Raw genomic sequence first — 26,352 nt, 5'->3', positions numbered from 1 at the left:
CATGGTCATTTTGCACTGGGGCACAGAGGTCTTGATGACCAAGGTGCTTACCTGTAACCTGCAAAGTGCCAACATAAGCTTACACATCTGGGTGAGATAATGGCAATGTGCATGCCAGTGGTGGTGGTATATATGCAACGGTTCTATGTCAGAAGTTGGAAGAATGGCCTCAAATTCTTCCTAAGAATCATGGGGTTATTTATTAACATTTTAACTCAATGCAGCTGAAAAAAATGTAATGTCAGTATTTATATGCAAAAACCCTCAAACAGCATATTTCAGAAGCTACTGCTTTCAGAACCAGACAGGAGTGTTACCTTTCCAAGTGCAAGGAAATGGGCAGCTGGCGTAAGCCCCTTACCAAATACTCTCACAGTGGTGCTGCTCTTCTGGACTCTCTCCGGATGGGACACCACATGGCAGGAAAACACCTTGCCATTGTCTGTGATTTTGATGGGGAAAATCTTTAGGGCATTATTCAAACGCAGGTGGACTCTCTGCCCATAGAGCATGCTGCTGTTCCTGTACACTGCAGGACAGGAGGGCTCCTTGGTTACAAGTTCCTCTTTCGTGCCGTTTTCCTCCTGTACAAAGAGAAACCCACACAATACGTGAAGACCAGAATCTCTCCATTCCCCTATCTATTTTTATAGACCAGCTCTATTCCCACTGTGAAAATCTTCCCTTGCATCCCTAGCATTGCATAGCAGTAAGGGGGCATTTACAACATCTATTTCTTTCCAAATACATTCTCTCTCAGAAGTTCAAAGTCAATAGTGGTCATCATCTTAGCAATAACTATAGAGTAAATAGCAGTGTCTTGTAAGTCCTGATCTCTGTAGCCTGCAGAGAGGGCCTCAGGGCTGCTTTCTCACTGCAGCAATCTAAGTTATGCTGAACATCCTACACATAGCAAATATGACTGAAATTCCAAGAAAAACCTTGGGGTTTTAGATTTTAAATAGTGAGAACCTGATAACATTATCTAAAAGTCATCTTTTAATGCCTACGTGGCAGCCACCCTTAGATATAGGTGCAACCTGCACATCCTGGATGTCTGTGCCTCAGTACCTATTTGCAAGCTGTAGTCTGAATGACTCATGGTGACCCACATGTATCATCATGCTGACCTTTGGATTCTTTCCTTTTCACTAAAAAGTAGTAAGGGCAAGGATGTTCCCTTCAAAGAACTGGTAGAATTTTAATCTGAAGAATGCACTGCAAAAGGCAGCTCTGAATAGAAAATGAGCCAGGACAAAAGACTGAAAAGCCTAAAGCATTTGAAAATCACCTTTAAGGAACCCCTCAACTGTTACAGCACCTCAGTGACAATAAATAGACATGAACAGGGTCAAGCTCAAGGACACTGGTGGCTGGTACTTATCTCTATGTATTGAGATTAATGCTAAAACATTCCATTAAAACACGCACATGTAAATATTTATCCAGAAAGTGGGATGCAGTACAGAAATCTAACGAGCTTTATAGCTCACAGCAAAGTGTTTAAAATAGTATTTATGTGGTTAGCTAGATAACCAGGTTCGCATGTGTCGGCGTGTATCTGTGATACAGAGGTTAACCAAAACATTACAGTGGCCTCCTTTTTCTCTTCTTCCTTTCTATTTCAAAGCTGCTTGATATCTCACAACCCTACATGGTAACCCTGTGTTTTTCAGAGATACCAAAGCTTCCCTACAGAAACAATCCCTGGGAAATCCAACATAAGGAATAGTTTATTTGCTAAGTCCTTTGGCACTTTGCACGGACCTGTTCTACAGGCATTACTGAAAACCTAAAAGCAATTAAGATGGAGTTTTGCCTCTCTGTTTCTTGAGCATCTCTTGTTTGTGGTGTCTATGTTGCAAACCCATGTTTATACTTTTCCCCTTTATTATCGCAGTCCAACAGTGCCAATATCTTTTGTTTGGCGGGTTCTGCAGGACACGATAAAGTCTGACATTTCTATTTCCATCTGCAAAACTACCCCGTAGTCCCCTCTGAAATGTAAGCCTGAAAGGAAGAACACTTACCACGAGCCATTTCAAAGGGTAACGGGACAAACTTTCTGAGGCCCTGTCCCCAAGGCATGGGATTTCCAAAGTCTGGTTTAACCACACTTCCTTCACGTTGTGCTGCTCCTCTTTTATCATTGCAATGACAGCAAAAAAGCCAGAGAAGGAAAATCAGAAACATGACATGCGTTGTGCTTTAGAAAACAATATTGACTAGTCTACTGTTCAAGGAACAGGCATTTTTGATTAGAAGACTACTGTAATTTTCAACCATCACCCACAGGCACGTGTGTTAAGTGAAATCTCTGCATCTGATTCTAGATGCAGTTTCATGACTCTAATTCACGGCTTTACCTGAAATTTTGGACATTTCATGAAAACCTGTGCTTCAATTCAGGATCAAGGTGTCTCATTTTGGAGCTGAGAACAAGTTGAAACTTCAATTTTTCTCCTTTTTTCTTTTTCTTTCTGTGGCAATAAACCTTCACATCAATTTTGTGCTCTTGTATTTCCTTTTCTCTGAAAACCTCCTTTCACAAAGCAAGGTGTTCAGCACATCAGGTAGGTTGAGACTGACCCTGGTTTTCAGTGTAAGTGCTCCTGTTGTTATTCTCCAACCTGCCCATTATCAGGAGCAGAGAGCTTGCCACTCTTTCCTTTGTCACCAGTTCACAAAAGCATTTGAATACCCCCTACCCTACCCCATTCCCAGTCCAGGGCTCCAGACCACCTGTGGAAGGGTCAGAGTGATGCACTGATCAGAGCACAGCGGTGGTCCAAGCATCAGGTCTGCATATGCGTGTGCACTGAAACAGGAAGAGAAGCAGTGATGGCCAGGGGATGCTACAAGTGCCTTGGTGAGCATTAATCCCTCTGACCATTAGTGGCCGCACCATGCAGCCTGCCCTGCTGCCATCACTGTGCTGCCCAGACCTGCCTTCCCTCTTCCTTCTAGGCAGGTACCAGCAGACACCACAAGGAAACTCCTGAACATTGCTCCCCTTTTAGCTCTACTTGTATGGTGAGATAAAATAGATGCATATTCTATCTATCTTTTTCATCTTGAGGGGAAGGGCAATATCTAACAGGTCTGGACTGTTTGGTAGTGGGGACTTGCTGGTGACTGTAACTTCCTGTATGTCTGGCAACCAAGCACAGAGTGACACTGCCAGCACACAGCCTGTGCCACAGGAACATAGAGAAAGGCAGTGCTCAGTGGTGCCCTGGAGCAGCTTCTCTCCACTTTCCACCAGAGCCAAGCAGTTGAGGAGCCATCTATCACAGTGGGACATGGCATGCACAAGGACTAAAGGGGCTGGATAGTGCAGAAAGGAAAGAGAAAGGACAAAGAAAGCAAAGCCATGGCTTCCCAGGAAGAAAACAGCACAGGAGACTGCTGGGACAAGCTACTGTGCAAATGTGCCACGGAGCTTGCAGGAAGTATGAAGATGAGTAGTTGCACCAACAGTTCAGCCTGCAGAGAGCCTCAGCCTGTTCTCACAGTCACGTTTCCCAGGTGCTGCTTCCCCTGTCTTTGATTTCCATCTCCATTAACAACATGTTGGCTAAGGTCCTCCTTGTTTGTCAGTCCTACCTTGGCCTGTTGCTCTGCGGGCTTTGCAGTGTCTACAAGTTGAATCCATCTGGACTCACACCACTTTGATGTAGTCGGATACTGTACTTCATTAATGACTAGTACTCTTCTCCACCCCACTTGTAGGTTGGATTGAGATCCTTTGCCTTTTTTCTGAGTTGAAGTGATTTATTTCAAAAGTTCTGGTTACCTTAAAACACACATCTTCAAGAGGTATGTTGAGAACTGATTTTTCTTAGTTCTCCCTAAGCAAGCAGTTACTGGTAGCACAGCTTGCTACATCATGTTGTTACTGAAAACAGCCACAATGATGTCTATATGAACAAGAATTGCCCATGTTTAACATGGTGACAACAATAACAGCATTGAGCATGCCAGTATCAACCGAGAGCACCAGCAAGAGAGAAGGAGCAATGCCTAATTAGCACTATTATTGTATTAATGAAGAGACAAACTGCATGAGAACAGAAGCTGCATGTGGTTACCAGCACTACTTGTACCTCACTGCTCTCTGCTTGATCCAGCCCCTTTGCCCTATGAAGCTCAAGAAAATTCCCAAAGGGAAGCTAACCGCAGCATACCCCTGTATGTCAGGTATCATCATCCTTGATGCTGTTATCCAGCATGTGTTGCATCTTTATGGGTTGCGCAGACGTGCTGGCACTAATTTTGCCTTTCTAAGTTTATCAGGGCAGAAGGGTGCTGCTGGGTTGCCCCTGAGGTTTGCCTCTGGGATAACAGCACCAAAATGCTTTAAGCCACTGCCATGCAGGTGCCATCAGGGAGCAAGGGTTTGGGGTGAATGTCTCTGTGAATGAGGCTTGCACAAGGCCTCCTCCTGCTGCTGGATGAATGCAACCCAGCATGGGGACCAATGTCCTTCCTGCCACTAGTCTGGCCTCACACAGGCCAAAGAGGTGGTGGGAGCACTGCTGCCCTCTGCTACCCCAACATCACCTACACCCATCCTGCTCCTAACCAGGGTGCTGTATCTACAGCCCTGGGCACAAGCAGAGCAAGCATATTGGCCTTGTAGCTCTTAACTGAAACCATGCCAGGATTTAGTTTAATCCTTCTTGGCTTGTTAACAGAAACCTGGGTCAGGAAGAGGTTTCTGGGGGCCATCAAATCCAGTCCCCCATGCGCACAACAGCAAGCTTGCCCAGCATCCCTGCCCAGCTCCATCTTCACAGCAGTTTGGCCTTTTGCCCTCACTGCTGGCATTAAACAGCTGTTCCCAAATTGCTGCCCTAAATGGTTGCCACTCTTGTTTAATTTGTAGTCAAATCCACTCACGTCCTGTTTAAACCCATTTGTTCCTTTGCCAGGATAATTTAAATATCCTTCCTGGAGTTCACACTCTCCCCTGAGGCTTACTTACCAAGAGCAGTCATGCTGCTTTCCAGCTTCCTTTTGGCTGACGGAAGCAGCCACGTCTCTGTTCCTGTGATTGTTCCAAGCAATTCCCTACTTTGCTCTGGTTTGTTTTTCACGGTGGGACACATCCCTCCATGGAGCTAACACCTAGCATGCCCAGCAGATGCCAGCTCTCAGCCTCAGTCAGACAAAGCTCTTTTTCTGGTGCTCAGTGCTGCATGCCCATAGTAGCAGAACAGCATGGTTTGGTGATCCGGCATCCTCCATCACCTCTGCATCCAGAGATCCAGCATCCAGTCATCTCTGCAACATTTTTCTCCGTAATGAAAATGGGAAACTGCCCATCTCACCATTCCTATCTCACTTTGCATTCCTCCAGATAAATAAGGTTTCCTAATCATGAGCTAGGTAACAACAGCTAGAGAGTGCCTGGTAAGTAGGAAACCGTGTAGGCAGTGGTGTTCAGTGGCAGCAGTGCAAACCCCAAAGAAGTCACCATCAAAGACTAAGAAATGTTAATCTATCCTGATATTCCCTCACCCCTTTACCCCCACCCCCTGTTACAAAAACCCCAGCATCCCATTCAGAACCACTTACCTTCTGCCTTGACAATAAGTTGGATTTTTGCAGCCTTTGTCCCATAAGGGTAAGTAGCAAAACTGCACTCATACTGCCCGCTAAGGGAAATGGTAACATTCTTCAGATGCAGAGCCCACCAAATGCATTCACACTTGGCATTTGGATCAGGGGAACAGCAAGCCTCTGTCTCATCCCAGCTGCAGCAATTCCTCGTGCTGAAGGACACCGAAAAGTTGTAAGAAGCCTCAGGAAGGGTGAAGTAGTGGGTGCCATAAACAGGGTGATAAACAGCTATTCTGGTAAGCTGTGTGTCATCAGTCTTGGACCACTGTGTCTGTATGATGTAGGTGGAGTGTGGTTTTGGGAAGTCGCACACCAGGGTCACATCAGTACCTGGCAAAGCGTGGACCACTTCTGTTTCTGTAATGACATCTTCGGGCTGGCCTTAAAAGCAAATGGGACAATTTTCAGTGCAAGTAATGTTTAAACAGAGCATTTTCCTAAGCCATGCAGACTCTGCAACTGTAGAAACAGGCTTTCCAGTGGAGAGGTTTACAGATCTCCACCAGCAGAGACTTCAGAGTGAGAACAGGGAGAGCAAACACACACTTGTCTGGAAGAGGGCAGGGAGCTCCCATCACACTCACAGGAGAGAAATGGGAACCCTAAGTCCCTGTGTGAAAATGGAAATCTTTCATGTGATATAAATAAAGCAGAAGCCGGGCCCAGTTATGCCCCAGCAAATTTTGCAAGAACAAGTGAGTTATCCCTGCTGCCCTGCACTGTCCCTCCTGCCCGTTGCCATTGTCTTCACTGCTTTGACAGAGAAACCTTCTACCTCTGTGTTATTAACAGCTCCTGCATGACCTGAACAAGTGTCTGTTTCGGTGTCAGAGCAAGCTGTATGGTTTCTTCCTCATTTAATTTCATACAACATGTTGGCAGTCCTTAGTGTGTCATATAAAGGAGTAATGGATGGGTGAAAATGAAGGGGCTTTCAACAGGAGCCTGTACTACTCAGTTTTGCTGCTGCTGTAGTAACATTGATTTCTATCTGTTTCTCCCTCCTATGAACAAGAAGCTCACAGTCCCCAAACCCCTGTATGGAGGGCACTGACAGACTCAAGGAGATGAAGAATTAATGGATGGGGGAGTTGTAATCAGACAAGTAATCAATCATAGCCACAGAGCTTTTTACAAAAGAGCATCTGAGTCCCCATTAAAAAACGTGCTTGTGCAGATGTCCTTAGGTACAGATAGCTGCTCCCCATATGCATTGAATTTTACCCTCCCTGTGTATCAAAATACCACTGCAAATTTGCTTTGGGAACATGTCCCACAGTCCCACCAGCCATGATGCTGACTCCCCAAGGCAGCAAGCGCACGCTGCTCATCTTCCTTACTTGCTAAAAGTGGGTACCAATTTCTTTGCTTTGACATCTGCTTTACCCCGTGGTACAGGGCTCTGGGATACCTGAATCCAGGGACCCCCCCAGGGACCAGGCAGCCTTGATGATGCCTTCAGGTGGCCTGGTGTGCCCCATACTCAGCCAGCACAGTCAGGACTGAGACAGGGACCTGGTGCACCCAGAGCTCTGGTTTGACAGGGAAGAAGAACACGGGCACAGTCCCACATCCCTGCAGAGCTGGCTGAGATTTGGTACCTAAGCACTGAAGGGCGACATGAACTAAGTGCATGGAGAGCAAAGCTACTCGATGGCCATGCCCAACACTAATCTCACTATTTTTATTGCTGTGCATGCTCTGTTCATCTTTTAATTGAGTCCCAAGAGATGGGATGATGTAAAAGGGCAAATAAAAATAAGCCTGAGTGGCAAGTGCTGTGAGAAAAATTACTGAAAACTATTTCTGTCAGTCCAAAGAGCTTATTATAGCAAATGCTCATGGATTTCACTGCAAGTTTTGCATCAGGAAAAGTTAAGGAAAAAGCCAACAGCAATCTTGCAATCAGACTAGCCAGCAAGGGCCACCTAGCAAATTAGCTCTCATATTCACACCGATGCTGTAACAAGTTAAAGCACCATGTGAAGAATGCCTACCAAGAGTTACTCAAATAATTGATATGAAGATGAAAACGTTACACATGTAGAAACAACATTTAATTTGTGTTGGTCGTTAGTAGCCTCGCACTTCAGATTAACTGAAACCCATTGATGTTAAAGTGTTCTTAGGTTTTTGTTAGCATCTCAATATAATGAGTCTCATTTTATGCCAACTGGATTTTTCCAAATGCAGCTGCCCATACTTGTGCTCCATTTGAAGCTTAATAGTGTAACTCCCAAACGTGTATACGTCTGATCTCCATCAAGGGCACAATGGTGTCCATTTTGAGTGGAGGATTTCATCCTCAGAGGAAAAACCCAACAGTCCTATTCATCCCTAAAAGAGCATTGCTTTCCTGCATGTGCATGTCTTGAGGAGTCTAATTCTTTCTTATTATGCTTTTCTTTTGCATTAGGGAACTTTTATTTTCTATGAATACACATACTAAATACTTCCTTTTAAAATCCATTTTGCCACAGTGATGTAGAAAAATAGGAGGAGATTTTGAGATGCATCTTACCACAGCAGTCAAACACGTTAATCTGTTCCTTTCTTAATTGGAAAAACGTGTATCCTACAAAGTTCTTCTTCCTAGCTGGTCATAAGCACTGCTGCATTCAGCATGGCCAGTCTGTTGTAAGAGGTCTGTGTGGAGGGGATTGCAAGCATCAGGCTTTTTCCTGGTTTTCCTTGGGTTGTTCTCGTTTAAACTCCCTTGGAGAAGGATGTGTTTCTCCTTACTCAACTTTCCTGACTGTTTTACTCCCACTGACAAACTTGTTTCTCTTGTTTCTCAAGCTTTTAACACAGCACATAGGGCTGGGTGGGGAAGAGGAAGGGAAGGATCTATTTAAGGGGTTGCAGCTGTACAATTTACCCTTGCCTTGAAGTGTTTCAGCTCTTTCTCTCTCTGCGTACACAGGTATGCATGTGTGTGTAAGAGAGAGATTTTTTATTTGCTCTTTAAAAGCAGATTTCCTGTTTGCCCATTGGAGATGAGCCCAAATTGCCCTAAATACAACTTAGCTCATCTCAGTGATAATTCTGGTGAAAACATGGTATTTTGAATAAACTAATCTGCATGTCAGTGCAACCCATTTAGTCCTTACTGGCTGCACATTATAACTGGGGTTACTAGGAAGTTGTCAGGAAACAGAAAATCACTGCTAGCAGCTACAGCTTGCCCTACTGAGACATGCTGAGCCCAGCCTGCACATTCCACCCTGCCCCTTGCCACCCTCTGTCATAAGCTGAGTCAAGGGAGCCCATTGGCATGCTTACCTGCGATGCTGGCCACCAAGAGCAAACAAAGGAGGGAGAAGAGACACCTTTTTCCCATCCTCACCCGGTGATGCTTTGGTAAACACGTAGCTCTCTTGGCCTGCTCCTTGCAGTGTCTCTGAAAAGGAAGTTGAAATGATCTGCCCTGTGCAGACAGGCAGATGTGCAGCACAGTCACGCTCATCATTTTAATGTGACTTCAAAGAAACGCTTCAGTAGATGTGAAAGCCTCAGTTTCCTGCCACAGTGATAGAATTAGCACATCTTGTGAAACCTTTATGTTGAAAACACTACCTGTACTCTAAGCCCATGTTGAAGACCTGTACTTCCTGTACTTTGTCTTTTTAAATAAGCTCAGAGTGAGCAGTTTACTGGTTCGCAGTCTCTCCACCACTTGTCTGGTGACTAAGGTTGAATATAGGGTACGTAGTGTACAAAAAAAGGGGACTTTTTTGCCTGCTTCTTTTCCTTCACTGTGTTAGTCCAAAATAGCTCAAGTATGTTATTCCCACATTCTCTACACTCAGGTTAAAATTATGCTGGGTTTAAAAACCCTGGCATAACAACAAAACCAATGCACCTACATTAAAACAGAATAAATTGAGAGTTTTCCAGCTTCACCTTATTTATTCTTTTCTTTTCTTCAGAGAAGGAGACCATTAATTATTTTGGGCAGGATGAAGAATCACAGCACCACACAACACCATCACTTGGCGTGGTTAACCCCTGCTCCTACTCCATTCAGCTGACAGCTTTGGTAATGGCAGCACCCTCAGGCATGGACTGGTTCCTGCTAGTCCTGTGACCTGTCTTTATTGCAGGACAAGCCTAAATCCTTCCAAACTGTCCTTGAAGCACATCACGTTTCCATGAACTAGGCATACACCTATCAGCGATGCATCTCATTGCAGGCAAGTGCTATGTAAATCGGACTCGGTGTTGTGGCTTTTCAGAAAGCCAATTACAGCCCATCCATCAGGGCATACAAAGCGTGTGTCCTGGATCATGGAATCAGAATGATTTGGGCTGCAAAGGACCTTAAAGCTCATCCAGTTCCAACCTCCCTGCCATGGGCAGGGACACCCTCCACAAGACCAGGTTGCACAAAGCCCCAGCCAACCTCATAGTCCCTCAAACAGGCACCTGTATCCACTACCAGTGCCCTCCCTTGAGTGCACGATCTGGGTCTTGACATGTTGTTTCTGAAACAACTTATAGGAGACCTTGGTGCTTTTGTTGGCCACTTTCTTCAATGATAATCCTCTCTGCATGTCAGACAAGGCCTATGGAAAGTGCCAGCTGATACCTGCAAACTTCTTTCCAGCCACTTTCCATTTCCTTCCCCTCTGTCTGCTTTCACTGACCATGGAGCTCTCCATAACTCCAGCATGCAAGGCACTGAGCTCAAGGTAAAAAAGCAAAACCTCACTGGTCCTTTCTTTACTTTATGCACTACCACAACATCTATACTGCTTCCCTTATTTGTCCATATGCAACCTCTTGTTAGTGTGTTTAAGCAGGCTAAGGTCTTCAGCTGGAACAGCTTATAGTGCTGGCCAGGCTATGGTCAGGCATTCAGACATGTCTTTAGGGGATAAATGCTGCTGCACAGCTCCTTTTTGGTTTGCATTGCTCCCCTACCTGAGGAAATGTGTTAAAAGCAGTCGTAGTGCTGGATGCAGGGGTTACTGCTAAGGGAATTGTCTCTGAGGATGAAATCTCTGCTTGTTACTCAGAAGCCTGACAGAGAAAGATCTGCCTCAGAGGATCTAGAAGTCCTGAAGCTGAAGATGAACAGAATAACCAAGCCATTGTAACTGACAGCCACAGAAGGGAGTAAATGTTATTAAAGATGCGTGCTCCGGTTTCCGATTCAGAGCAGAGAGCACAAAGGACCCAGAGTTTACCTGCAGACACCAGAGTCCAACAAAATTGGACTTCAGTTTAGAATATGGGCTTTCATTAGGGAGTGCAGTTACCTTAGCTTCTCCTGCTGATCAGTGCATGTAAGCTTTGTACCAGCAGAGAATGTACTTTGTGTAACATGTGGAAGAGAAAAAAGTCTCAGATGAGCCTTTTTATTGATCCGAAACATGCATCACCATTCAACAAGACAGGCCAAGTGCCATGCGGTATAATTCAATAGCCACAGAAATTCCTGAGCAGCTTGTTTGAGTTACAAGATAGCTGTGTTTTGCCCTTAGAATTTGTTTCCCCCCCCACTAAAATAACACCCTAGAAATACACTGCTGCCATATTGTGTTGGCTGAATGCAGCCACCCAGAGTTGTTGCTGTGCTTAGAGATGAAACACAAGAGAGAAACCTCCCAGCTCAATGAGTTTTTATCTACTTCAGAATGTGTTTTGCCCCAGTTCCTACCTTAATCCCAGAGTCTGAAATAGTCATTCACTCCTCTGCTGACATGAATGCGAATGAACAGCTAAGCCCTGCCTCTGAACACGACATCAAGAAACACTTTTGAGATACATCGCTTAAGTCTGCTGCCAGGGTCCTATCTCTTCTCTGCAGCCAGATATGCGATCCCACTCACAGCAGTGCCAATTATTATGAGAGGTTCCTCCCCACCAGCCCTCTCCTGAGAAGTTACTCACAGGCAGCTTGGTAGGTGCCAAGATGGGGTGTTATATACAGAAGGGATGAGAAAAGATGCTGACACATGCCCAGGCACAGTGGACCTCATTGGTAGCTGGAGGGAGGACATGTCTGTAACTGTCTTTTCCTTGACGGGGCAGCTGCAGGGATGTTTGTCTCAGAGGTGGGATGCAGGGCTGTTTCCATCATGGTACACATGCTGTTCCAGAGAGACCCAGAAACCATTGCAAAGCTAGGAGGTTTTAAAGGAAACGAGGCTCCACCCAGACAAACAACATGTTGTCAGGGCATACGTGAAGTACGATGCTTTCTTTTGGCCTGGGCAAGCAGCTGGCCTGACTGGTCCTCCCCTGCATCCCAGGCGGTGGCAGCACAGGCAGGATCCGATGCGCTATGAGCATCACACGTGTTGGGGCCCTCACAGTGCAGACTGGGGCTCTGCCCACTGCTTAAGGATGCCTCTGCTGCCTCATAAGATGTTTTTTTGAGCTCTATAAATGACTCTTTCCATGACAATCACCCCTATTATGCATCATACTCAAACCCCTGGACTGCGACTGCGATACAATTCTTCTGCCTCAATCCCAGCGAGCTGCACCTAAGGATCAGAGCTGCAGTCAGTCCCACAGAAGAGGAAATCCTGATCTCCAGAGACAAATTCAATTATTCACAAAGAGTGCCTGCTCAGAAATGCTAACGTGCGAGCTCTTCCTGCCGGAGGCGAGGATGATTACCCTTGCAGACTGCTGTCCTCTAAACACTGCTTAAAGAAAACGCTGCTCCCCAGTGAAAGAAAGACGGAGACTTTGAAGCAGCAATTTCATTAAAGGGTGATCTAACCTGAGCTAACCTAGTGGTTTGGTTTTGAACTTCTTTGGAAAGCATCCTAATAACATTGTAGCTGGCAGGCAACTTTGTCCACGGCACCCAATGGAGGGGTGGATGATGGGGTGGGCAGGGGCTGGGGGTCAGCATGGCGAGCGGCAGTGGGATCCCCACTGGGCTTTTTCAGTAACCTCATGCTTCTTGTGCATCTCTCCTGCTTGCAGCACTGCCTCTTCTATGTGGGGGAGGAGGAAGAAGAGGGTTTCTTATTCTGCTTCTTCCTTCTCCCTCATGGTTGCACACACACATCCACAGGCTGCGTTTGACATAATGCAGCCCCATTTAAGCAGCATGGCAAGGCTTACATGCTTCCCTCTCAACAGCACTTTTTCCATCTGGAAGATGTTTAAAGACCTGAGCGGACTTTTTATCCCTCCTCTCTCACTGACAGCTCAAAGTAAGAAAGAAAACCAAGAACAGCTCACTCCCAGCTGCCTTCCTGCCCCAGCCCTGCCTGCACTGGCGCTGGGGCTGCTCCATCACCTTCCCACCTCTGCTGCTGCTGCTCCCAGTGCCAACACTATAGCAAAATCCAAGATGACCCTTCCACAAATGTTTGATTTGCCATTACATCCTACAGACATTCTGGGGCCAAATCCAACAGGATGATGGCTCTTTAATTACGCCTTTAGCTCATCTGACTGGTAAATAATTGCTTTCTTCACTCTGTAAGCAAGAAACTTGATTTTGAATGACTTTACAGCGCTCCAAGAGAGCAAGTCAGAATGAATGCATAGGCAAAGGCTACAGCTCTAAATCCTCTCTTCCTGGTGTCTGTGGGAAAGATCTCTTTGTGCCTGCTTCATGTTTAAAAAGCCTTTCAGATAAGGCAACGGGATACAGGAGGATCACAGGGAGTGATCTGGTGCTGAGTTCCTATGTGTGCACAGCTCTGTCTTCCCATTTCTGTGATACAAGAAAGGGACTGTGAAAGCTGGCAGTGGTTTTTCTAATTAGAAGGCCTCACTTATGTTTATGTTTTGGAGAAAGAGAGCGTACATTTGGGGATAAAGGGAGGAGAATCAGTTCCCTCACCTTCTCTGTCATCCCAGCCACACACCCCTGTGGTCCTCTGCTCCCATTTAATGCCATCTCTGATTGGTGATGGTCCATTAGGGTAAGCTATTGAGCATCACGTTGTGCAAAGCACAAAGTCACTGAAAAAGCAGAGTATACAAATAGCAACCAGTGACCAAAACAAATACAAAGAATGTTGACTCAACAACCACACAGCACCAAAAACACCCTGCATGAAAGCCAAACAAGTAAAATAAATAAAGAAAGACTCTATAGGGTTACTGCTTTCTAGATGAAATTGAAGGTACATGTGAGACCAGCCCTGCTTTCTTAGGTTGCCTTCTCTTTTCCACCTATAACACACACTGCGCTGTTTTGCACAGCATCACCTAAAGCTTTTTCACTTGTACATCTCATCTCCCGCTGCTGAGATTATGTTCGTGAGCACATTAATAACTGTGCAACAAAATTTAATGGCACCCATAGTTTTAAAAGACTTATTTGTTAGGAAAGGGTAACCCACTGCCAGCACTGGGAATCATCTGCTGGTGTTAGGCTACCAGGTGGATGTTTCCACTGAAGCCTCCCAGAAGGGCCATGTCATACCCTGGTCACTTCAGCAGGAGCTTCAGAGACAGTGCTTGGAGCAGCTTTCATGAATCATGCCAGCAAGAGAGAACAGCAGCCTGCCTGAGAAAGAGCTTTTCATAAACACAGCTTATGGAGCTTCATCTTGAGAGCTGCATGAAAGAAGGCTATCGAGACAAGCAACAGACCACTCTGTCAGAAACTAAAAGCTTAGGTTCACGTCCAGAGTGCTGTAAACCTAGATGGGTTTTACTCTGCAGACTAGCTCTAATGGATATCTTTGCCTGATTAGTTTAAAGTCTTCCCTGTTATTGTATGCAAATACCTTCCTGCAGACACACAGCTGCCTGGCGAGAGCTCAGCATAGCAGACTGCTTAGAATCCACCACTGAAGAAATACATCAAATAGGAAGGACTAAGGGTGTGAAAGCTAACTTCAGATACAGTAGCAGTGACAATTTGAGGGCAGCAGCTCTTTTCATTATAAAATAATAAGACAATTTACAGCAATAAAAGGCTAAGTTACAGTGACATTGAGAGCCATAACTTGGATTTTGTTTTCTTGGACAGAACACTTTGAAAGCATCAGATGTTAATGAGTTTGTTTGCAAGCAGTATCTTTGTAGCCTTATAAATACCTTTCATGCTATCAGCATGCCAGAAGCAGTCACAGGAAAGTGAGATATCTCTCCCATCACCAACCCATCCATCCATCATCTATCATTATTATCTATCGATATTATTATATATATTCCATATATATTCTATATAAAATATATATTATTATATCATCTATAAATTGCCCCCTACGCCCTAATTCTATGTCTCTTTAGAAAAGTGAAGTACAAATGAGAAAAGCAAAGCAGAGATTGATTTTCATGTTAAGCCCAGCTCTGCAGAGAAGAAACTGTACCTCAGTGGAGCTCATGTTTGGATTCCCAAAGTGGTTTAGCTTGGAGTCTTGCAGAGCAGGAAAGGTGAGGTGCACCTCCAGAAGGCAACACAGAGCTAAGTGCACTTATACAAGTGCTGCATCAGGCAAGTGCTTTCCTAAACCTGGGTATCTCAGTAGACTTTAACAGCCTGCAGTTAGATAGGATAAGCATTGGATGGGAGTAGCTGGAATATAAAGTAGAGAATAGGAAACTTCTGGGGTATTTTCACATAATGATATTTTCCAGGCCGTAAGGGGAGTAACATTAACTACTTCAGATGTGGTTCCTTTTGGTTCACTTTCTGCTCAAAGGCATAATGTGAACCTGCCCTAAGGAGCCTGCAAGGCCTTGTTCGTGCAGCAACGTGCGTTGAATACCTATCTCCTTCCAGAGCACTCTCAGCCAAGCAGCTGAAGAAAACGATGGGGAATTAAGATAGTTTTCAACAGATAACACCCCTTTCAGAATTCAAGATGAGCTCCTAAACTTTTAACCACCACTAAAATTAAGTGAGATTTCTAGCTTTTAGTTGGTTTGTAAGTGTCACCACCCATGTAAAATAACGTTCAGTTTCTGGCTGGGACTGTCACCTCCTGAAACAATACTAGTAAGGGCATGCACTGCTTCTTGCTTCAGTGACGCATCATATCTGTACTAGTGGGGATTTAAAAGAGTCACTGATCACACGTTCATTGTCCAAAGCAAAGGATGGACAATCACCTCATGAAAATCACCCCCCAGTGTCACTTGGGCTGGAGCTCTGGTTGCAAACCAAGAGTAAGATGGTAGTCACCTCCGTTAGACCTCCTCCCAGTTTGACCTCTTGTCCTCAATACTACTTCCATCTGGTCATTGATGTGTGACATACCTGCTCTCTGGAGCCCACTTGTGACCTACTGACACACGGGCACCGCTTGGCTGAACACTGCTCCTCCTCTTGCCTGAAATGAGGTTATGCTTTAACTTCTCTACACCTGATTAAGCTTAGCAATGCTGCTAATGGCAACAAAATCATTTGAGACCTCTACCAGAGCAGTTAACTTCTATTTTGCATGATTGCCTCTATTTCTGAAATGAATATGCAGCGGTTCAGTGGGTTTAAGTGCCTAACCAGAGCACTGGCCAAGTTGATGGGTGGCACCTGGGCTCTTCCAGACTCTGTGTCCCCAGAAGAGCGTTGCTGTGTAGACAAGGAAAACCACCTGTGCTCCCCAAGTCTTGTTTCCCAAAAGGATGAAGCCACCTTCTGCCCCTTGGAAAATCAATGATTCAGTAAATTAATTTCAGTCTGTTGCCATAATTGGATTTAAAAGAGAAAAATGAAGAAGCATCTTGAAAGACTTTCCTTAAAGTCAGTAAACTGCAGAACTGCACTGTGACTGAGCACAAATCAAGTACTTCTAATGGTATTTGACATTTTAATTGCAAACGAGGAAAAATTCCTCATTACAGAACTGAACCAAGTTGGCTTGCTGTGAATCAGACTCTCCAGAGGACACTTCCCTCCCCTACCCCCTGCTCAGCTGCACAGCAGCCGAGGCAGCAAACATCATGCAAACTAAGGCAGCCACAGCCATTACCAATCATTCTGTCTCTCCCTTTCAAATTGCACTGGCTCACGTGGTGTGTTTCTCTAACAGATGCTACAGTCCAGCAAAGAGCTTGTCAAGAAGGAAAAGAAAGCCCAGCAGAGTTGCATGAAGAAACAAATTCAGAAGTGCCATAGATCTGTTTGCAAGAAGCTGGATCAAAATCATTTCAGGCTCATTGCAGTGATTTACCTGAATACACCAGAGATGTATTTGGCTTGCAGTGCTCGTGCAAAGGCTTGGCCGTGGTCTTTCAGGATGCAAGAGAAAGCATTGGGCCTGGTGATGAGTGTAGCTGACCAGCTGCTCAGAGTGCAGGTACAATTTTAGAAGCCTGATTTAATATCTTGTTCTACCAGCAATGCTCATGGCTAAATGGGAAATAAAACTAATCTATCCTTATTGGATTTGGGCTGTAATCTCATAGCACCCTCAGATATTGGACTTCCCTGGCAGGCTTCCTGCTTTGCACTGGCTCTATTTCCCAGGAAGCTGAAGAACACAAGGTGGATAATGAAAGAAATGTAAGTTCAAAGAAAATTCACATATAGTTCAATGGTTTGAACAGTGGAAATTCTTAAAAACCCTTATATGAAACAAAAAGGGAAAGAAGCAGCCTATGGATAGGGCTTATTCACAGAGAAGAAATGTTTTATTATACTAACAAGGATTTTGCCCACCTGAAAACACTGGGTGCAGTAAATGTATTCCTTGGAATACTAGGATTGACTACTTTTCCTGCACATGCTCAGCCTTAAGGGATTGGCACCTACATCATACACTAGCTGTCCATAGGAAAGAACTAGGATTTTCTCAGGGAAGTAATCTACTGTTCAAGATATTGAACAGCGCAAGTGTATTAGCTATCTTATGTGTAGAATTATTATCTATAAAAACATTAACCAAAAAGGAGGCTAGATGCACTTAGTCTGGCTTTAGCACCGAATGAAGAATTAGATCTCCTGACGGGCTCTCCAGCATCCTTTCATGCATTTTTTAGCCATCTTTCACTATGGGTGACCTTTTCTTCTCTCATCAGAACCATGTTGTGCTACCCCTGAACTTGCTCATCCTGCAGTAGCTCAAGTAGTTGGGAAGTTCCTCTGGACAGGAGGTCCCAAGGCCGAGGAGAGAGTTACCTCAGGAAGACCTCACCTGCCACCTCCCAAAGGCAAGGTGAAAACCTGAAAAGGTTCCTGGTTTGTTTTGTTATTCAAACCCCTTGACCTCTCCTCAGGAAAAAAACATCACCCGTTTCCTATACAAAAAGACACAAGTTCCCATGTTAACAACAACAGGTTTTTCATAGGTCCTGGAGCATACCTAAAGGCTTGAAATTTACTGGTTCCCATATCCTAGGAAGCAGGATTTAACAACTAACATTTAAACACCATGAAGAAGCCTATATTATTTTTAACCTGGTCCCCCATGCTGCGTACTTTCTCTTTGGGAACCAGCCAAAATCTGTCTCGGGAGGTTGTTATTTTCCTCCAAGAGACCAAAATCAATTCATCAATCCGTAGCTTGGCAGCACCAGAACAGAAGATTAGGACTCTCGAGGCAGATTATAAACACAATCCCCTCAATTAACTTCTCTAGGATGAGCTAGAGGCGGTTAGATCCTTGTTAAGTCAATTATTAACACAGATGGTCAATGTGCATATTTTTTATGACAAATCATATTATGTGCATATTTTTTTATGACAAATCATATTCATTTCATGTGCAAAGCAGTGCACCCAGAGAAAGGCTAAGGAGCAAAGCTGCTGCCCTGCCTGCCAGGCTACTGGGGAAAAGGTGCATGGAGCATGTTTGGCTGTTGCCATGTGCATGCAGCCATAACCTCCTGCTAGGACTTCTCCCAGCCCCCTTGGCTTTCAGCATTTGAGACCCTGCCAGTCCTTCCTGAGATATATTATAGAGATGTCAGTAATGGAAAGGGCTCTGAATTATGCAGCTGATGATGTGTGCTGTTGGGGTGTTTTTAAGCTGCTAGTTTGCACACTCAGTCTAGTGCTCTTGCGTTGGAGCAGGGCACTCCAGCAATCCCTTTCACAAAGTCTCTTGTGATTCTCAAGTGGGAAAGCTCAGCAGTCACCTATGGTCCCTCCTCTTTGCATGAAGAATCAATTGAAGGAAACATCTTACACCTGTACACTTTAATACATAGCTATGTAACTCTCAGTCAAGTTTAAGTGGCCTAGAAGAGCTTGCTAGCCCACATGCATAATTGCAGGTGGAAAGCGGGCACCAAAAAGTTGTGCTGCAATAGCCCTGATTTTGCTGCTGGTATTATCATCATCTCCAGAAAACCCTTCTGTAATATGCCATTGCATTTTTTACAGCTGAAGTCCATCTGCCTTCTTCCTGACTTTTTCATGATTTAGCCTTAAAATGGTATCAGCTAAAGTTAATCTTACTGCAGAAACCAGTTACTTGTTGAAAGGATGGAATCTCAGTATGCAAGTCACACTTTTCAGGTCTCAGACCCTGCATGCAAGGATCAGTTTTCCCTGCTGATCAGTGTCATGCCTGTGAGGCAGCTTCTTCATCTGAGTTACGGGATCAGCCTCTCTATGTGAAAAATGAAGGCATTCACGTCTCTGCCAAAGGCGGGGAGGGAAGAAAAACCCTTAACACTGAGCACAGATTGAATTCCCCTTCAGGAGTTCAAAGGAAAGAAGTTAAACTGTGACCCAGAAAAACTGAAACGAGTTTAAAAATGTCCTGTTCTGTGACACAGTGCTATACCCAGGCTCCTCAGCCAGCAATAATTCATTAAGACTCCTTCCTGCCTGGACGACATGTAAAGGTGGCTAAATGAGCAACAGCACTGGCAGGCAGGACCTTGTGCTACCCTATTGAGTAATTAAAGCGGTGCCAGGCAAGCGTCTGATTTAACCTTTTGTCAGGCTTCTGCAGTGCCTCACGTCGCACAAAACCCTGGCAGTGCCGCTGACCTGCAGAAAAAGCCCCAAATTGCTCCCCTGTGAAAGGCTAGCAGATGGACTGGCTCCAGTGGCTGATATACTTGGCACAGCAACCCACTGAAGAGAGGGAAGGGCTGGCAAGCATCTGGAGACACCCCGATGCTCTCAGCAAGGAAGATGCTCTCAGCAAGACCCACCCATGAAATATGTGACTGGGTAGGAGTGGTGACAGCTTAAGGCCAAAACTGATTCTTGTGTTCATCCATCTGGATAAATATTTATTGCTGTTATGCGTGCTCACCAGTGGGAATACATGGTAAAACCAGTTCTAATTTGCAGCGCCTTCAAATGCATTCTAGTCAGGCTCCCTTCTCCAGGGGATAAATGACATTTATAAAGCCTCAATCTTTGTCAAACTTCAGGTATTACTGCAGGTGAAAAATCAGAGTATTTGTACTTTAGCAGCCTCTTAGGTGCTTGTTGCTGTTTGAAGGAGATTCAGATGGATACCTGCAACCTCAAGTCGAGCTCATCTTCCCAGTGAATATGTAATTGGTACGGGTTGATAGTGGAAAAAGGGAATAACATTTTTTTGTGAAAGGTAATCTATCCTATCTCATTAATCCTTTCCACCCTAGTTTTGTGTTAGCACCCTTGTGATCTGTTCAACACCCCAGCTTTACAGGGTTCAGCATCTGATGTTGTATGACCGGGGTTCTTTGCACTGTTGACTGCTAACAGTGGTAACATTTTTCTTCTTACTCTGTTTAATTCTGCTCTCTTCTTATAGGCTAAGGAAGCACCTGCCAGACTGGAAAAGCAGGAAGCCTAATTACTGGAGCTGTGCCACTAAAATGATGGAGTTTCTTAAAGACTACAACTGAGATAAGAAGCTGCCTAATAAACAAGCAAGCAGGATGCCTGTAGTCCTTCAGAGGAGAAATAAAAGCCTGGATAAGACACTTGAGGTACTTTAAGACAAGGCTGAGGTCCAATTACAGCATCTCAATTTATATGGAATAAATTGAAGACAGAGCTGATGGTGAGGAGACCCAGAATGAAAGCTGAGCACTTGGCAGAAGGAGGTGATTGACAATGAAATGCGCAGTTCCCTCTGTAAAGAACTTAAGAGAGCCCAAATCCAGCCTTTATGCAAGCATTTTTATGGTGCTGGACCTTACCAGGTGCAGTGTTGTGTTTGCTGCTTTTCAGCCATTCTATTGCATCAGGAAAGCTGGAGATGTCAAATCAGACCCATACTTAAAGAGAACTGAGTAAATTAGGATTCCTAGCTGGGGCATAGGAGAAGGCAGAAGGGACGAGGATACCCTGCTGAGCACCAGGTAAGACTAGCTGGTGATTTCAAGCAGCCTCCCACCACCACGCTGGTAGTGACTGGTGGGAGAGGTACCTCATGGAGAGAAAGCAGCAGCTGTGGCTGCGTATCAGCACGTAGAAAGCCCAACACAGCTTTCTGACAAAGAGGGTTTGAAGCATTCATCATTAGAGAGACAGCGCAGTCGTGAAGGTTTATCCATGGTGAATTCTACTGCTGTGTTTCAAAAATGGCAGACAAGGGACCCCCAGTTCTTTTCCTAATATCAAAAGTAATTGGGGAAATGGAGTTTTTATGAAGTTTGAGGTTTTGTTTTGGGTTGGGTTTTGGTTTGGGGTTTTAGATACACATCTTTTATCACAAGAGCTGAAGAACCAGCATGGCACACAGCAAGCTCCTGGATACTTAAGACAAAGTCAGGGGGAACATAACCCTGGTCATTGTGCCCTATGAAGGGCCAGCTTCCATCCCAGCCCTCACCATTCATACAGTTGCTCCCCAGCTTTATCAGGTTTGTGACTATTCTCGAACTCTCCCCTCTAGCTAAGGTACAATGGCTGCTGCCTGTCACATTATGTTACCACACTGCAGACCTTCAGCTACTCAAAGAAATAAACTCTTTGGAGGTGCCTGGGGCCAGGCTCTTCTGAACTCACATCCCTCTGCTTGCCCCTGAGCCAAGGCAGCTGTGCTACAGGTACCACTCCACTCCTCCTCTTTGTAATCAGTGCCTCAATGAGATGCTAATGAGTAAGACAAGCATTTCTGAGGGTTAAACAGTTTTGCAGCTGGTGATGCCATTCCTCCACAGTTAAAGGCAAATGTCTCAAAGGTACTTAAATCCTTGTTTGCTGCCAAGACAACTACACTTCTTGGAACGACAGGCTTAAATTTTTCAATAGAACTCACGTATCTGTTCTTCTGTCATTTACGGGCTTTCCAGAGACACAGCAATTGGGATGCTCAGGGTGAAATAACGTAGAACAAAAAACCTCCCATAAATCAGGTGTGTTTTACTTCAGGAAAGGTGCAGTCATTAATAACAGCAACACTGCAATACATGATAATTAGAATTTTAGGAAAGGCTTTCATGGGAAGAGACGCAAGGCTGTGCAACAGCCCAAGCCATTAACATTCAAGGCTTTACCTTTAAAACATAGGCTTGGCTTAGACATATTTCACCTGACAGTAGCTCGTCCCAGCACCTCTGCAGGACCATCAGCTGGTCATTCTCACGTCTTTGTTCATACTTGGTGATGTCCTCTGAGCTCTGCTCTCAGCAGGGGCCGACTGAGATGGGCTCAGTTTCATTTCTCCAGTTAATTGCTTTGGGCTCTCTTTGTCCCATACTGGTTTGAAAGCCAGAAACTACCTCACTGCTGGTTACCTTAGAGCAACCTTCTACTGTTTTCAAAGCTCTCCATCTTTCATCCTTGATGCTTGCTATTATCTATTCCTAGAAACTGGATTTTTAATTATTGTTTTAGGTTCTTTACAAAGATGGTTTTGCTCTTCTGTTCTGCCAAGCTAAGACCTTTTTAGTATGGGAAGCTTGTTTGCAGGTTCAGTCTTTGTAGAACCCTTACAGAAAAATCAGCTTAGCTAAACTTAAACTCAGCTTTATGCCCATCTCAATGCTATTGAATGAAATGAATTGACATGGATTATTTTATGCCCATTTTTTTCTGTTTTCAATCATTATTCCCAACCCAAAATCTACAGAAGATGAATCTAACAAACCCTCCATCCCCACAAGATTATTATCCCCACAAGATTAATTAGAAAATTATCTCCAGACTCACAACTCAGCAGCCAAGGGGTAGCAACAGAACAGGTAACCCCATCAATGCCTCCTGCCCTAGTCAATAAAGCGTATAAAAGGCAATAAAGCAAGCTTGAACCAAACACTGGCTCCCATCATACTGAATCCCATCAGCACCCTCTCATCGACTCTGCTTGGCAGTAGGAAGGACTACATATTAGAATCCAAAACAATACAAAATCCCAGGTTGCTTTTAAAGATGGGGCATTTCCCCAGCCCAGCCAGCAGTACTGCAGTGGGGTTGGTTCTGTGGATGGGGCAGCAGTGATGAGGTAGGAGCAGGGTTACTCGGAGCCCCCACGGTCACCAGGGGAAGCATGGCTGTAGAAGCAGGCTGCTGGTACCACGAGATGGGGAGATGGAGTAAAACAGACAAAACCCCAAACCACACAGAAATAACTGCTTTGAAAACATGCCAGCCACTGCAAGCAAAAATCAAAACAATCCTTACAGGAAAGCCTTCCCCATGCCTCCCTCAATGCTGGCCTGCCCACCGAGCACAGGCTGTCTCAAAGCTTAGGCTTCCTGGTGCCTGTGGTGTTTCAGCCACAGGGTTTTAGCACTGCCAGACTTTGGGGCTTTGTCCAGAAGAGGTGTCTTTGACCTCTGGCAGAAGTTCTTCCCCCCCTTCCCAGTTTATTTGGTTATTGGGAGGCTCCATCTCAGAGCCCATCAGGTAATTGCTTTCTTCCTGCCTGTCCTTTAACAGTCACCTCTGCTGGTTCAATAGACCTAGTGACAATGCATTTTCAAACAGGTTTAAAACTCAGACTGACTCAATTTATCCCTAGGTAATTTACACATAAACTGCCAAGGTAAGGGCATCAGACTCTCCAGGTATCACTGGAGCTAAGAAACAAAACTACCTTGAGTATGCAGGAGCAAGCTCCTTATTGCTCATGAGTTGGTTTTAGTCCAACAATTCACCTTAAAGCCGACACAGAGCAGAATACCACCCAGTCACTGCCTTCTAATGCATTTTGCAATGTACTTGATTTTCATATCAGAATATTACAATTTCCAGTACCAAAAGATAATAGGCAAAACACAAGGGTTTCCATGGGATATTGGTGTATTTTGTCTTTTATATTTGCTCTGTGCTTTCCTTTGGTGGTAAAATATACTTATATGTCATTACCATAAATTCAATTGTTTGCAAATTCTCTCTCAATTTTCCATCCTCTGGCAATAAACCTACATTTAGAAAGGGCTGTCTTTAGCAATCGCTTGCCATCCTTTCATTGATGGATTCTCTGAATATCTCATTGCGCTTTCATTCGATTATCCATTTAATGGGTTTTCATTTCCTCCAACATAGACAGACCAAGGAATGTCTTACCACAATAGCTGCCACTTCCACTCTCCACTTGGGGGTAGGCTGGAGGGTGGAGGGAGAAGAGTGGGGATTTTCTCCTATTTTTTCCATGAATTAGTTTTTTAAATTAAGTCTACTTTTATATACTAAATCTCTGGTGCCTTCAAGAGTCTTCCTTATTTCACTTCCCTATAATAAAGGGATTTAGCATTGAAAGTGACATTTAAAATCCTGCTAACATAAGTGTTGATAGTTTAAAACATTCAATTTGTACCACAAATAACTCAAATAGAATAATTCACTATGAAAATTATTTCAACCAGATTTAGTTTACTAAATTGACCCAGTGACATTGCTATTAGTGGTAAAATCAGGTGATAAATACCTAGTAGATTATCGTTATTCACGGTTTATTTCAATATCTCTCATTTCATCTGGTTCCCAAATAGGATGCACCCCCATTAGGAAGGAGGAACCAGTTCTTAGAAACATGATGGTCTATAGATCTACATGAGATCTGTGAGGAAAGGGAATGTATTTCACAAAACCAGTTGTAAAAAACCAAGAGTGAGGCACATTGGTGGGCACACGAGACTTCTGGTATGGAGTAAAAAAGCTACGAACAGTTTTAATTATGATATGCAAAACTTCAAAAAATAGTTATTTCATAGATTTTATTAAAACAAATTCTTCTGCTGTTTAAACATCATCTAGTCACAGTTTCTAAAGCAGTGGTATTCAGTCCCTCTATGGTTTCAACAAAGCCCCACATTCTGACAGAATCATTTCCCTTCATTAAGCCATTTAATGCCCACCTCCCCAAATATCAAGGTCAGCCCTTTCATGTCAGCAAAGACATCTTACCACTGTTTTGATGGTCTTGCATGCAGATGGCATTGCAACATCTAGAGAAAATGCATATAGTGGGATGTGTATTTCTTCTGGAGGCTCCATTCACCCATAGTACTCGAACTGCTGTGTAATGAACAGTAACACAGGAGTTATTCAGGGCATCTTCAGGATAAACCTGCCTTATTAAATGCAGTTTGAAGAAGCTATTTTCTGTCCTAATGATGTGCTTTAAACAGAGATTAGCTCCCAAGCTCCCAGACAGCTGAGATTTCCATCCAGGTCCATGGGAAGCTCAGACACAGAGAGCAGTGCCACCAGCCTCTTAGGGAATTATGCAATGCAACCAGACACTGGGAGGTTTACACCACAGAGGGTATATAGAGAAGTGAGTCCTGGCAGCTAGAACGGCACATTGGCCAAAATGTTTAGTTCAGCACACAAAATGCTGTCTACTTAAAGATCAAGTAGAAACAGGTATGAATTAAATCTGGTATACTGAAGTACAGTGAAATACCTAACATTCAAACTGAGGAATTAAAGAAAACAGGCAATTAAATCTCATCTTAAAGCGAAACGTTCACCATTTCAATTCAGTAACGTTTCAATTTTGGGTATCTACATGGCCAAAATTAGAAATAGCCATCAAATTAAAGTCTCCTTCTACTGCAGCTATTTGTCTGTGTTCTTTTTGTCACTGAATCATGAACCTAAAACACATGCTAGATGTCTTCTTCAAAATTCATCCAGCTGAAGGCTCAATAATTCTCCACAGCATTGTGGCTGAAAGAAGAACAGAAAGTAAAAACCAACCAAACTCCAGAAACACTTACAGGACAAGGGGAATGAAAACAACAGAATTGGAAAGCAAACAAACAAGGAGACCACCCTTGTACTGTGTTTTCTAACTCACAGCAAAATGGTCTACCATTTCATGAGTTTCAGTGGGGCTGTGTATGTTGTCAGCATCCTCAGGGCCCCAGGAGCTGCTGCATGTGTTCAGCAGAGGGACAAGCCTGACACCACTTGCTCAGCATAGTTACAGATGAACTGAAACCACTGGTAAAAAAAAGGCAAATCTGATCTTACAAGCAAATGGCAGGTTAATAGCACAACTTGATGGGGCTGGTTCAAAGTCAACTGCTTATCCTCTGTGGACCAAGCTGGGTTTTATTAACAGGCATGAGCATTTCTCAGTTGCTTAGAAGATAAGTTCATTTACAGGACAATCCTGCAGGACACAGCTTGCCTCATCCCTCCTTAGCCTCAAACAGCACAAACTGACTGCCTGAACCCTAAGAAACTGCATAATCCTTCAAAGAGTGAGACTGGGCTCCAGCAGGATCAGAAGTTTCTGTTTGAGCACAAAGAAATCATTTTATTTTCTTTTCACTGTTCTGAAACTGAGAAAATCATCATCTTGTCATGAATTTACAGATCATTTCATTCGCACAACAAAAGAGAAAACCCCGGGATGCATGATCTCTTTGTTTGAACTCAATCATTTATTCTGCTCAATACCATTCCAGGCTGAAATTAAGTATTTTCCTCTTCTCCACCTAAAT

The 26,352-nt window shown here is 44.2% G+C and overlaps 1 protein-coding gene and 1 long non-coding RNA gene across 2 annotated transcripts in view; both read right to left on the bottom strand.

The window, feature by feature from the left end:
* The window catches only part of CD96 (CD96 molecule), a 33,410-nt gene extending 19,841 nt beyond the window's left edge, over positions 1–13,569 (bottom strand). Inside the window, 5 exon segments of the mRNA XM_061350612.1 lie at positions 362–584; positions 2,031–2,140; positions 5,581–6,006; positions 8,908–9,025; positions 13,442–13,569. Of these exon segments, the coding sequence (XP_061206596.1) occupies positions 362–584; positions 2,031–2,140; positions 5,581–6,006; positions 8,908–9,025; positions 13,442–13,519 (955 nt within the window). The 5' untranslated portion in view covers positions 13,520–13,569.
* Positions 13,570–13,909: 340 nt separating this feature from the next.
* Positions 13,910–26,352, bottom strand: part of LOC133210857 (uncharacterized) — a 29,916-nt gene continuing 17,473 nt past the window's right edge. Inside the window, exon 3 of the long non-coding RNA XR_009725050.1 lies at positions 13,910–14,109. This is a non-coding gene — a long non-coding RNA (uncharacterized LOC133210857). The remainder of the gene's footprint in view (positions 14,110–26,352) is intronic.

The sequence above is a fragment of the Neopsephotus bourkii genome, unplaced genomic scaffold (assembly GCF_033783945.1).
Source record: "Neopsephotus bourkii isolate Nb327-2 ecotype Australia unplaced genomic scaffold, CSIRO-AGI_Nbou_v1 NB_532, whole genome shotgun sequence".
Lineage (NCBI taxonomy): Eukaryota > Metazoa > Chordata > Aves > Psittaciformes > Psittacidae > Neopsephotus > Neopsephotus bourkii.
This window is presented reverse-complemented; position numbering and strand designations above follow the sequence as displayed.